This window comes from Thalassophryne amazonica, chromosome 8, assembly GCF_902500255.1.
Source record: "Thalassophryne amazonica chromosome 8, fThaAma1.1, whole genome shotgun sequence".
NCBI classification, from domain to species: domain Eukaryota; kingdom Metazoa; phylum Chordata; class Actinopteri; order Batrachoidiformes; family Batrachoididae; genus Thalassophryne; species Thalassophryne amazonica.
In genome coordinates, this window is record NC_047110.1 from 85,534,122 (window position 1) to 85,547,966 (window position 13,845).

Below are 13,845 nucleotides of genomic sequence, written 5' to 3' on the forward strand. Positions count from 1 at the left end.
GTTCCTCCGCAGGGTGGCTGGGTGCTCCCTTAGAGATAGGGTGAGGAGCTCGGTCACTCGGGAGGAGTTCGGAGTCAAGCCGCTGCTCCTCCACGTCGAAAGGAGTCAGTTGAGGTGGCTCGGGCATCTTTTCCGGATGCCCCCTGGACGCCTCGCTGGAGAGGTGTTCCGGGCACGTCCCATTATGAGGAGGCCCTGGGGAAGACCGAGGACAGGCTGGAGGGACTACATCTCTCAGCTAGCTTGGGAACGCCTTGGGGTTCCCCCGGAGGAGCTGGGGGAGGTGTGTGTGGATCGGGAGGTCTGGGCGGCTTTGCTTGAGCTGCTGCCCCCGCGATCCGACTCCGGATAAAGCGGAAGAAAATGGATGGATGGAGGCGACTGGCAATCCCAAATGATGATTCTGTGACTAGATAAAGGTTTTGACCTGGGAAGAACTGTTTTAGATGCTACCTGCGTTTTATTTCAATTATTGCTGAGATCACAGGGACCAAGAGTGTGATAACAAAGCAGCTGACAGCTTATCCCCGAGAACACAGAATGAGTTGTACAGCAGCTGATGTCATCTAAGGTTAAACGTCCATTGTAACGAGCCACTCTTCAAAGGCAGCCTTGGTCTGCGTTTGTTGCTCGCTTCTCTCCATCATTAGCTTAAAAAGTGAAAGATGAAAGTCCAGCTCATGACATCCTGACAGCCCTCTGGTTCTCTCTCTGACTACAAAAACCACAGAGGGTGGCAGCCGTATGCATATGTAGCTATGTGCAGGAGAGATGGACATCGGAGTGTGTGCACACATGATGTCTGCGATGTTCACAATTCACAAAAACAGCACAGTGTGACGTGAGTGAATCTTCAACTCTGGAAAAGATGTTAAATGTGCCATGAAGCCCAGATGATACTTTCCTTTTAAACCATCCCTCATTAAAATTGAGATTGTAACCTCTGACTCAGTAAAAGCATGTGCAGCATTAGAAAGGATATTTATCTCGATAGTCCTTTTAAAGGAGAGAGAGAGAGAGAGTCTGCAGGAGATGATCCCCCTTGCTGTTTTCAGCTGTAACAAATGGCAGCTAATGAACCTCTGTGGCTTGTTCCCTTCATCGCCCTTTGCTCAGACATTTCACCAGTGACTGTTTGGGACATGAGAACACAGAAACGTGAGGCAAGGAAGGAGGGAAACAGGAGTAGGAAAGGAAACAGCAGGGGGCTGTCACACCTTGTGCCATTCACATGTTGGGCATGTGACACATTCAACATGGACACATCAAAATGGTGTAGAGAAGAGGAGGATGCTCCAATTAAGATGTTGCACTGTTCACAGTTGTGTTCCTGAGTGTGCACTGCCCATGTGGATGTGATGCCAAGCTGGAGCCACAAGATTTTAATAGATACTGCAGCAGCACACCTCTGGTGGCTCCGGCTTTTTAGCTGGACGAGCTGCATATTGGAAAAACTGGCATTGCGATAATTTTGTATCTACTACTACTACTACTACTACACACACAAACCATATATATATATATATATATATATATATATATATATATAATGATGTAACAAAAATACAGGAATACAAGTGTGTTGCCTGTGGGGATCCACGGGCTCTAGATTGGGTTGTGGTTTATAAATATACGAGGGCTGTCAATAAAGTATAGGTCCTTTTTTATTTTTTCAAAAACTATATGGATTTCATTCATATGTTTTTACGTCAGACATGCTTGAACCTTGTGCGCATGCGTGAGTTTTTCCACGCCTGTCGGTGACGTCATTCGCCTGTGAGCACTCCTTGTGGGAGGAGTCGTCCAGCCCCTCGTCGGAATTCCTTTGTCTGAGAAGTTGCTGAGAGACTGGCGCTTTGTTGATCAAAATTTTTCTAAACCTGTGAGACACATCGAAGTGGACACGGTTCGAAAAATTAAGCTGGTTTGCGGTTGAAAATTTTAACGGTGCTGATGAGGATTTGAGGTGATACTGTCGCTTTAAGGACTTCCCATGGAGCGAGACGTCGCTGCAGCAATCCCAGGCGCCGTCATCATCCTGTTTCAAGCTGAAAACCTCCACATTTCAGGCTCTATTGATCCAGGATGTCATGAGAGAACAGAGAAGTTTCAGAAGAAGTCGGTTTCAGCGTTTTATCCGGATATTCCACTGTTAAAGGAGATTTTTTTTAATGAAAGACGATTTGTAAAATCCAGGTGGCTTTTGATGGCTTTCAGTGGAGTGAGTATATGAGAAATTGTTTAACAGCTGGACATGTTCCAACTTGTCCTTAAGGCTTCCAACAGAGGTGTTTTTCCTGTGGCGAAGCGTCGCGGCTGCGAGCCGACGCTGCAATCCGCCCACACGTCCAGGGGCTGGACGACTCCTCCCACAGGGAGTGCTCACAGGCGAATGACGTCACCGACAGGCGTGGAAAAACTCACGCATGTGCACGAGGGTTCAAGCATGTCTGACGTAAAAACATATGAATGAAATCCATATAGTTTTTGAAAAAAATAAAAAGGACCTATACTTTATTGACAGACCTCGTATAGCTGACATTTTTCAAGGGTGGTAATAAATTCAGCAAACCTTCTGTAATGAGATGGAATGGCGTGTGAGTCCAGAATGTTTTTAGAAGAGGAACTCAACCCTTTTGTGTTAATTATGTAATTTTTTTTAATGTTAATTTACTGTATTAATGTATGTATAAATTAATGTATTTATAAATTGTTTTGGTTCTTATCACCAGCCTCGGAGGATGTTCATTCAGTTGTTTAATTTTGTAGAAAAAAAGCAGATCACAGACATGACACAAAACTAAAGTAATTTCAAATGGCAACTTTCTGGCTTTAAGAAACACTATAAGAAATCAGGAAAAATAATTGTGGCAGTCAGTAACGGTTAATTCTTTAGACCAAGCAGAGGGAAAAAAATATGGAATCACTCAATTCTGAGGAATAAATTATGGAATCACCCTGTAAATTTTCGTCCCCAAAACTAACACCTGCATCAAATCAGATCTGCTCGTTAGTCTGCATCTAAAAAGGAGTGATCACACCTTGGAGAGCTGTTGCACCAAGTGGACTGACATGAATCATGGCTCCAACATGAGAGATGTCAATTGAAACAAAGGAGAGGATTATCAAACTCTTAAAAGAGGGTAAATCATCACGCAATGTTGCAAAAGATGTTGGTTGTTCACAGTCAGCTGTGTCTAAACTCTGGACCAAATACAAACATCATGGGAAGGTTGTTAAAGGCAAACATACTGGTAGACCAAGGAAGACATCAAAGCGTCAAGACAGAAAACTTAAAGCAATATGTCTCAAAAATCGAAAATGCACAACAAAACAAATGAGGAACGAATGGGAGGAAACTGGAGTCAACGTCTGTGACCGAACTGTAAGAAACCGCCTAAAGGAAATGGGATTTACATACAGAAAAGCTAAACGAAAGCCATCATTAACACCTAAACAGAAAAAAAACAAGGTTACAATGGGCTAAGGAAAAGCAATCGTGGACTGTGGATGACTGGATGAAAGTCATATTCAGTGATGAATCTCGAATCTGCATTGGGCAAGGTGATGATGCTGGAACTTTTGTTTGGTGCCGTTCCAATGAGATTTATAAAGACTGCCTGAAGAGAACATGTACATTTCCACAGTCATTGATGATATGGGGCTGCATGTCAGGTAAAGGCACTGGGGAGATGGCTGTCATTACATCATCACTATATGCACAAGTTTACGTTGATATTTTGGACACTTTTCTTATCCCATCAATTGAAAGGATGTTTGGGGATGATGAAATCATTTTTCAAGATGATAATGCATCTTGCCATAGAGCAAAAACTGTGAAAACATTCCTTGCAAAAATACATATAGGGTCAGTGTCATGGCCTGCAAATAGTCCAGATCTTAATCCAATTGAAAATCCTTAGTGGAAGTTGAAGAAAATGGTCCATGACAAGGCTCCAACCTGCAAAGCTGATCTGGCAACAGCAATCAGAGAAAGTTGGAGCCAGATTGATGAAGAGTACTGTTTGTCACTCATTAAGTCCATGCCTCAGAGACTGCAAGCTGTTATAAAAGCCAGAGGTGGTGCAACAAAATACTAGTGATGTGTTGGAGCGTTCTTTTGTTTTTCATGATTCCATAATTTTTTCCTCAGAATTGCAGAATTTCCTCAGAAAGTTGCCATTTGAAATGACTTTAGTTTTGTGTTGTCTGTGATCTGCTTTTTTTCTACAAAATTAAACAACTGAATGAACATCCTCTGAGGCCGGTGATTCCATAATTTTTGCCAGGGGTTGTATACACACTATTATTATTATTATTATTATTATTTTATATTTTATAATCAATTCTATTTTTAAATGGACCACATTCAATTTCTTGTGTCATCCATGTATTTTTAACGTATTTACAATTATATTATGTACTTACATTTGCTTACTAAATAAAATAATGCACGCAAACACTGACGCTTTTAATATAAATATGATTTACCGCCCCCTGCTGGAATGGCGTGTTAGTCCAGAATGTAATTAACAATGTTAGCTAATATCTGTAGTTTCTCCAAAATATTACTCCTATCAATGCTTCATTTTGGCGCTCTTCATCTTTGACCCAAAATACATAAGCATACCAAATGGCAAATGTCAGCTGTCCCCAGTCACACGTACACAGAGCTGTTTTTCTGCGTTCTCCTGCAAGCTGGTGCTTTTAATTTTTCCACACGCACAAACAGAAACAGTGGGAGAAGATATCGAAAGCAATACTGTTTTGACTCATGGTAACAACAACATGACACTGAACTAAACTGACTAAACCAATTGAACTACAATAACACCATAAATCAGTAACACTAACAACACTGTTAAACACAATAAATCAGTAACACTAACACTGTTAAACTAACATGACCCATAATAACAACATTTAAAACCCCCAAACCCTGAACTCCCATGGTGCATTGCAGCACAATGTCCATTGTTTACTGGTGAGCTAAAATTGCAAATTTCTCCAAAAATATTAGTCCTATAAACTTTCCGTTTTCATAGCATTGATCCTTGGCCCAAAATGCATAAGCGTACCAGACAGCAAATGTCAGCTCTCCCTGGTTTCTCCGTAATCAAAGCCATACCCACGCATGCGCACAGAGGCCACTTGGCTATTATAATATAGATACAGTGAGGAAAATAAGTATTTGAACACCCTGCGATTTTGCAAGTTCTCCCACTTAGAAATCATGGAGGGGTCTGAAATTTTCATCTTAGGTGCATGTCCACTGTGAGAGACATAATCTAAAAACATCCAGTAAATCACAATTTATGATTTTTTAATAATTTATTTGTATGTTACTGCTGCCAATAAGTATTTCAACACCTGTGAAAATCAATGTTAATATTTGGTACAGTAGCCTTTGTTTGTAATTACAGACGTCAAACGTTTCCTGTAGTTTTTCACCACGTTTGCACACACTGCAGCAGGGATTTTGGTCCACTCCTCCATACAGATCTTCTCCAAATCTTTCAGGTTTAGAGTTTCAGCTCCCTCCAAAGATTTTCTATTGAGTTCAGGTCTGGAGACTGGCCAGGCCACTCCAGGACCTTGAAATGCTTCTTACGGAGCCCCTCCTTAGTTGTCCTGGCTGTGTGTTTGGGGTCATTGTTATGCTGGAAGACCCAGCCATGACCCATCTTCAGTGCTCTTACTGAGGGAAGGAGGTTGTTTGTCAAAATCTCACAATACATGACCCCATCCATCCTCCTTTCAATACGGTGCAGTCGTCCTGTCCCCTTTGCAGAAGAGCACCCCCAGAATATGATGTTTCCACCCCCATGCTTCACGGTTGGGATGGTTTTCTTGGGGTTGTTCTCATCCTCCAAACATGTTAAGTGGAGTTGATTCCAAAAAGCTCTATTCTGGTCTCATCTGACCACATGACCTTCTCCCATGCCTCCTCTGGATCATCCAGATGGTCACTGGTGAACTTCAAACGGGCCTGGACATGTGCTGGCTTGAGCAGGGGGACCTTGCTCCCCTGCAGGATTGTAAACCATGACAGCATCATGTGTTACTGATGTAATCTTTGTGACTGTGGTCCCAGCTCTCTTCAGGTCATTGACCAGGTCCTCCAGTGTGGTTCTGAGCTTTCTCAGAATCATCCTTACCCCAAAAAGTGAGATCTTGCATGGAATCCCAGATCGAGGGAGATTGACAGTCATCTTGTGTTTCTTCCACTTTCTAGTAAATAATCATAACAGTTGTTGTCTTCTACCAAGCTGCTTACCTGTTGTCCTGTAGTCCATCCCAGCCTTGTGCAGGTCTACAGTTTTGTCCCTGGTGTCCTTAGACAGCTCTTTGGTCTTGGCTATGGTGGACAGGTTGGAGTGTGATTGATTGTGTGAACAGGTGTCTTTTATACAGGTAACGAGTTCAAACAGGTGCAGTTAATACAGGTAAAGAGTGCAGAATAAGAGGGCTTCTTAAAGAAAAATTAACAGGTCTGTGAGAGCCAGAATTCCTGCTGGTTGGTAGGTGTTCAAATACTTATTTACAGCAGTAACATACAAATAAATTATTTAAAAAAACATACATTGTGATTTCCAGATTTTTATTTTTATTTTTTTTATTTTTTAGATTAAGTCTCTCACAGTAGACATGCACCTAAGATGAAACTTTCAGACCACTCCATGATTTCTAAGTGGGAGAACTTGCAAAATCGCAGGGTGTTCAAATACTTATTTTCCTCACTGTATAACTTGAATAACTGTTTAGAAAGAATGAGTCATTCTTCAGTGATTAGTGTGAATTTATAGGAGAATGCATCTGTACAGGAAGTAAAACATAAATTAAAAAGTTGAAGGAATCTATCTACATGGAACCTCTACTTCTTGCTTGCATTAGGTGATGCCACAGCAGGTCATCTGTCTCTGTCTCACCCTGTTCTCTGCATCTTCCTCTGTCACACCAACCACCTGCAATTCCTCCTATAGCCTATCCATAAACCTTGTCTTAGGCCTCCATCTTCTTCCCTTGCCTGGTGGCTCCATCCTTAGCATCCTTCTCCCTATATACGCTGGCTCCCTCCTCTGTACATGTTCTAATTTCAATCTTGCCTCTCTAACTTTGTCTCTAAAGTGTCCTACCTGTGCTGTTCTTCTGATATGTTCATCCCTAATCTTCTCCATCCTCGTCAGTCCCAGAGAAAATCCCACCATCTTCAGCTCTGTCACCTCCCGCTCCACCTCCTGCATTTTTGTTAGTCACAACCTCTCAGCCATACAGCATAGCTGGACTCATTATTGTATTGTAATACATAGCTTTAAACTCTTGCAGATTCCTTTCTGTCACATATCACTCCTGCTCTGTGCTGGAACTAATTACATACAGCCGGAATTCATTTTATTTTTGTAGCTGTTTCTGTTTTTCCTCCTTTTTCAATTGTTTTCAGCACAGCTCCACGCAAAGATAATACAGCTACGCTCAGCTAAGTTCTGCTGTGCCACCATTGAGAAGAGCTTCTTTCACAGTCATATGCAATGCAAAGAAAACACAGGTCCTTCCTTTCTGACATTTCAGAGTAAAAGTTCTGAATGTAAATGCTGCTGACCAACAGGATGTTATATCAAGATTAACACAATAAAATAGTTAACGTCTTCACACTTTGAGGTTGAGTTTGTGTGGTGGGAGTTTAATACTGATGAGCAGACAAATAATGGACTGAACTTGCTTACTAGCAAAAACAAAAAAACAAAAAACAGCATATAAGCAAGACCCCTGTTATTATCAGGCAGACCTCTCTTGTAGATTAGTTGTTGATGAAAACTACCCAAAAAATTTTGGTTGACATGTTTGATTGGTTGGGGGATGTGTCCTGTAGCGTGGCTATTGTACATGCGCACATCACAATGACAAGCCTGAAACAAGATATTGTGCAGCGTAATCTGAATTTTTTTTGTGATTTATTAACCACATTGTGTTTCTGTCTCTCTGACTTTCAGCCACAGGGATCTGAAGCCAGAGAACCTGTTGTTAGATGAAAAGAACAACATCAGGATAGCAGACTTTGGCATGGCCTCTCTTCAGGTTGGGGACAGTCTGCTGGAAACCAGCTGTGGGTGAGTAACAGACATGACCTAACATGCTCCTGTTGTATTCATTTGCATCGTCTGAAAACGAATGTAAAATAGGGTCACAGTTAGAGGGCTCACGCACTTGCAGGTTAGTGACAGCTAGAGAAATAGAAATAAAATAGACAGGGAGAAGTAAAGGAGAATGATGAAGGTAGATATTAAATTCTTTACTAGGTATCCTGTTGTTTTAGTGTTTGTCTCTCCAGGAGTCAGTGGTTGTCTCTCAGAGAGTTTGTTATGTGGCTGTGAGCTCGGCCAGGGCCACGGCCACACATTACTGCTCTCCATCTCCTCATATCTGATGCTGGCTTTATGATCCGGCAGTCACTATTGTTCCAAGCCCATCAATCTCACAACGATTGTCATGAATTCAGTTGAAAGGAAACTCACTTTCAAAGTGTGAAGGCTGTACTTCATGGGGGGAAAAAACTCAAATAAAATGATGTTCTGGTAGAGTAGAATTATTGAATATTTTTTCTCTGAAAACTTTTCCTTCAGCCTCATTCAAGGGTAGTGGACAATGTTTATACTTGTTGGTTGGGAACCCAGCACAGTTAATTTACTTTTAAGCAGTTTGGAGCATAACCCCCGTGACAGAATTGATTTCACAGCTGCAGAGAAAAGTGCTGATTAGTCCAGGACATCTGAAAATGAGTCAGATGTTGTTCCATGTCCTCAAAAATTTTCATCAGATTCATGAAGCCAAAAAAAATGATGTACATCTGCCCCAACCAAGTTACCTTAGAACTATTGTTCCTATACTATATTAAGTCCCTTCAGCTGCTCCCTTGTTTGCACTCGGGATCTCCACAACAAATCTGAGGTGGATCTGCATGTTGAATTGGCACAAGTTTTACTCTGGATGCCCTTCCTGATGCAACTCAACAATACATGGAGAACCACATTACAGGTGGAAACCACCCAGTGTACCTATATTATAATAAGGCTAATAATGGAGAGATACATGTAACATAACCAAGAAGCAATGTATGTGGTTCCCAACCTGGGGTCCAAGCACCCCCCACCCCCTCAGTGGGCACCAAAGATCACAAGTAAAGTGCACTTGATACATAAAGTCATAATAACACAGATGTTATGTAAAAAAAGAGCCGTTCTTTCTGTAGATGAGCCAAAGAGTAAACTAGAGAGAAAAATGATTAAAGTTATGTGATAAACCAATAGTGTGTAGGATTTAGTGAGGTCTAGTAATGAGGCAGCAGATTGCATTAATTTGTCCAAGGTCACGATTTAATTTCTTTTTCCTTTTGTTTTGTTTGTTATTTATTTATTTGCTGCCAAGGGCGATTTGTGCTCCCTTATTACATCATGATAAGCAGTTTATATGATCTTCTTTTTCACAAAAATTAAGGTTCTCAAACTTGTTAGCCTGCATTAGCAACTGTTGATTCCTGCTATTTTTTTCTTCACACTTCTACTGTCACTGCAAAATGCAAAAAACAGAGTAGGTACAGTATGTCCCTTTTGAGCCACTGCATCATTATGGCAGTGCAACATGGCGGCCTCGATGAGGGGACCTGCTCCCATGTAGCTATGAAGGGCTCATTCTAAGCTCATGAAAAGTCATTGAATTATTGTTGCAAATAGATGTCACTAATACATCATATATGGTTATGAATCCTATATTCTATTCATGTTAGAACATCCCTAAATACTCTACACCTTAGCTTTAAAGTTAACATCCCCCTAAAACAAAACAAAAACAACAGCTTTGGTCCATGCATATGCATGCGGGGTAGTACCGGAGGGTGTTTGCTATTATTTGATTCACGTTTGCGGGGCTTCATGGGGGAAAAAAAAGGCTAAAACTGGTGCCTATTGCTGACAACACCAAACTAATGTTTGCAAACACCAAGAAGGTGCCTCAAGCTACCCCTACGGTGTCCAGTCTTGAGGAAAATGTCATCGAGGTGGTTCACACCTGCAAATATCTTGGTGTCTTGCTTGATGATTCCCTCACTTTCAAGCAATCTTGGGAAGAAACTCCAACTTTCACTTTTTCTTTTGAGATGAAAAAGCGGCTTGTCAGCAACATTTTTATCTATTTTAGATTATGCGGACAGGTTGTATATGAATGCCTCAGCTCAATATCTTCAAAAGATTGATGCTTGTTTATCATGTTCTTTGAGATTTGTCGCCAACTGTAAAGCCTTGACCCATCATTGTGAACTGTATTCTCGAGTGGGATGGCCTTCTTTGTCCACCAGGAGGTTGGGACAGTGGTATACTTTTATTTATAAGGCCATGCTTGGGCTGCTGCCCTCCTACATCTGTAATTTAATCACACAGAGAAGTGTTGATTCTTACTTTTTCCGTTCAAATGATCATTTGTTGCACTCTGTTCCATTTGCCAATACAGAACTGGGAAAAAGGGCTTTCATTTACTCAGCTCCGTCTACATGGAACATGTTGGAAAAAAACTGGAAATTAACTGAACTTATTTCATTGAGCACTTTTATACTCAACAAAAATATAAACACAACACTTTTGGTTTTGCTCCCATTTTGTATGAGATGAACCCAAAGATCTAAAACTTTTTCCACATACACAATATCACCATTTCCCTCAAATATTGTTCACAAACCAGTCTAAATCTGTGATAGTGAGCACTTCTCCTTTGCTGAGATAATCCATCCCACCTCACAGGTGTGCCATATCAAGATGCTGATTAGACACCATGATTAGTGCACAGGTGTGCCTTAGACTGTCCACAATAAAAGGCCACTCTGAAAGGTGCAGTTTTATCACACAGCACAATGCCACAGATGTTGCAAGATTTGAGGGAGCGTGCAATTGGCATGCTGACAGCAGGAATGTCAACCAGAGCTGTTGCTCGTGTATCGAATGTTCATTTCTCTACCATAAGCCGTCTCCAAAGGCGTTGCAGAGAATTTGGCAGTACATCCAACCAGCCTCACAACCGCAGACCACATGTAACCACACCAGCCCAGGACCTCCACATCCAGCATGTTCACCTCCAAGATCGTCTGAGACCAGCCACTCGGACAGCTGCTGAAACAATCGGTTTGCGTAACCAAAGAATTTCTGCACAAACTGTCAGAAACCGTCTCAGGGAAGCTCATCTGCATGCTCGTCGTCCTCATCGGGGTCTCGACCTGACTCCAGTTCGTCGTCGTAACCGACTTGAGTGGGCAAATGCTCACATTCGCTGGCGTTTGGCACGTTGGAGAGGTGTTCTCTTCAACTCTATGCGAAGGAGATGTGTCGCAGTGCATGAGGCAGATGGTGGTCACACCAGATACTGACTGGTATCCCCCCCCAATAAAACAAAACTGCACCTTTCAGAGTGGCCTTTTATTGTGGGCAGTCTAAGGCACACCTCTGCACTAATCATGGTGTCTAATCAGCATCTTGATATGGCACACCTGTGAGGTGGGATGGATTATCTCAGCAAAGGAGAAGTGCTCACTATCACAGATTTAGACTGGTTTGTGAACAATATTTGAGGGAATTGGTGATATTGTGTATGTGGAAAAAGTTTTAGATCTTTGAGTTCATCTCATACAAAATGGGAGCAAAACCAAAAGTGTTGCGTTTATATTTTTGTTGAGTGTAAATCCATACTGAGAGCACTTGAGATGACTTCCTTAAATTGTAACTGTTAGTATGTCATTTTAATTGTAATTGTTGTGTCATTTTTTCTGCCTCTTGGCAAGGACGCCCTTGCAAAAGAGTTTTTTAATTACAGTGAGACTTTCCTGGTTAAATAAAGATAAAATAAATAAAGGACTGGGAGCCACTCCTAACATGCATATAATCTTAAATGCTATACTTATGTCAAGTTGACATAAAGAATATATATGCTTTTTTCATTTGGTCTGAACCTCAGTAATGTAATTTCAGTCTTATAATATTGCATATGTTTTTATACAGTCCCATAGTTTTACTATTTATTTTTCCTGCTTCACAGCACACTTTTAAACATCCAATGAAATCATAATTCAGCTACTTCAGTATATTTTGCAAAATGTTTGCAGTTTTCTTCACGGGATTTGCAGTCATTTCACCATAACATCTGTCACTTTCTGTGGATAGAAATCACCAGAAGGCTCTGTTGTTTCTTCAAGAACTGTAACCTTTTATTTGGTAATAAACCTAACCTCATATCGTGCATTCAGTATTATTACTTACCCACATTACAACTGTGTATATTAAACTGAACTCGTCAAGCCTCTGAGTGTATAGCTACCATATGCCTCTCTTACAGTAGTGTTCAGAATAATAGTAGTGCTATGTGACTAAAAAGATTAATCCAGGTTTTGAGTATATTTCTTATTGTTACATGGGAAACAGGGTACCAGTAGATTTAGTAGATTCTCACAAATCCAACAAGACCAAGCATTCATGATATGCACACTCTTAAGGCTATGAAATTGGGCTATTAGTAAAGAAAAGTAGAAAAGGAGGTGTTCACAATTATAGTAGCATCTGCTGTTGATGCTACAAACTCAAAACTATTATGTTCAAACTGCTTTTTTTTTTTTTAGCAATCCTGTGAATCACTAAACTAGTATTTAGTTGTATAACCACAGTTTTTCATGATTTCTTCACATCTGCGGGGCATGGAGTCAACCAACTTGTGGCACCTTTCAGCTGTTATTCCACTCCAAGATTCTTTAACAACATTCCACAATTCATTCACATTTCTTGGTTTTGCTTCAGAAACAGCTTTTTTGATGTCACCCCACAAGTTCTCAATTGGATTTAGGTCCAGGGATTGGGCAGGCCACTCCAAAACATTAATTTTGTTGGTTTGGAACCAAGATTATGCTCGATTACTAATGTGCTTGGGGTCATTGTCTTGTTGAAACACCCATTTCAAGGGCATGTCCTCTTCAGCATAAGGCAACATGACCTCTTCAAGTATTTTGACATATCCATGATACCTGGTATGCGATATATAGGCCCAACACCATAGTAGGAGAAACATGCCCATATCATGATGCTTGCACCACCGTGCTTCACTGTCTTCACTGTGAACTGTGGCTTGAATTCAGAGTTTGGGGGTCATCTCACAAACTGTCTGCGGCCCTTGGACCCAAAGTCCACAAAATATTCCTCCATTTCTCTTTAGGCCAGTTGATGTGTTCTTTGACAAATTGTAACCTCTTCTGCACGTCTTTTATGTAACAGAGGGACTTTGGGGGGGATTCTTGCACATAAATTAGCTTCACACAGGTGTCTTCTAACTGTCACAGCACTTACAGGTAACTCCAGACTGTCTTTGATCATCCTGGAGCTGATCAATGGGTGAGCCTTTGCCATTCTGGTTATTCTTCTATCCATTTTGATGGTTGTTTTCTGTTTTCTTCCACGTGTCTCTGGTTTTTTTGTCCATTTTAAAGCATTGGTGATCATTGTAGATGAACAGACTATAATTTTTTGCACCTGCGTTTAAGTTTCCAATCAACTGAATCAACTCTCCAATCAACTTTTTAATCAAACTACGCTGTTCTTCTGAACAATGTCTTGAACGTCCCATTTTCCTCAGGCTTTCAAAGAGAAAACCATGTTCAACAGGTGCTGGCTTCATCCTTAAATAGGGGACACCTGATTCACACCTGTTTGTTCCACAAAATTGATGAACTCACTGACTGAATGCCACACTACTATTATTGTGAACACCCCCTTTTCTACTTTTTTTTACTAATAGCCCAATTTCACAGCCTTAAGAGTGTGCATA

General features: G+C 41.0%; 1 protein-coding gene across 1 annotated transcript in view; it reads left to right on the top strand.

Annotated features, from left to right (window-relative positions):
• Window positions 1-13,845, top strand: part of brsk2a (BR serine/threonine kinase 2a) — a 721,035-nt gene that overhangs the window by 578,565 nt on the left and 128,625 nt on the right. The window contains 1 exon segment of the mRNA XM_034176871.1: window positions 7,992-8,108. Coding sequence (XP_034032762.1) covers window positions 7,992-8,108 — 117 coding nt within the window.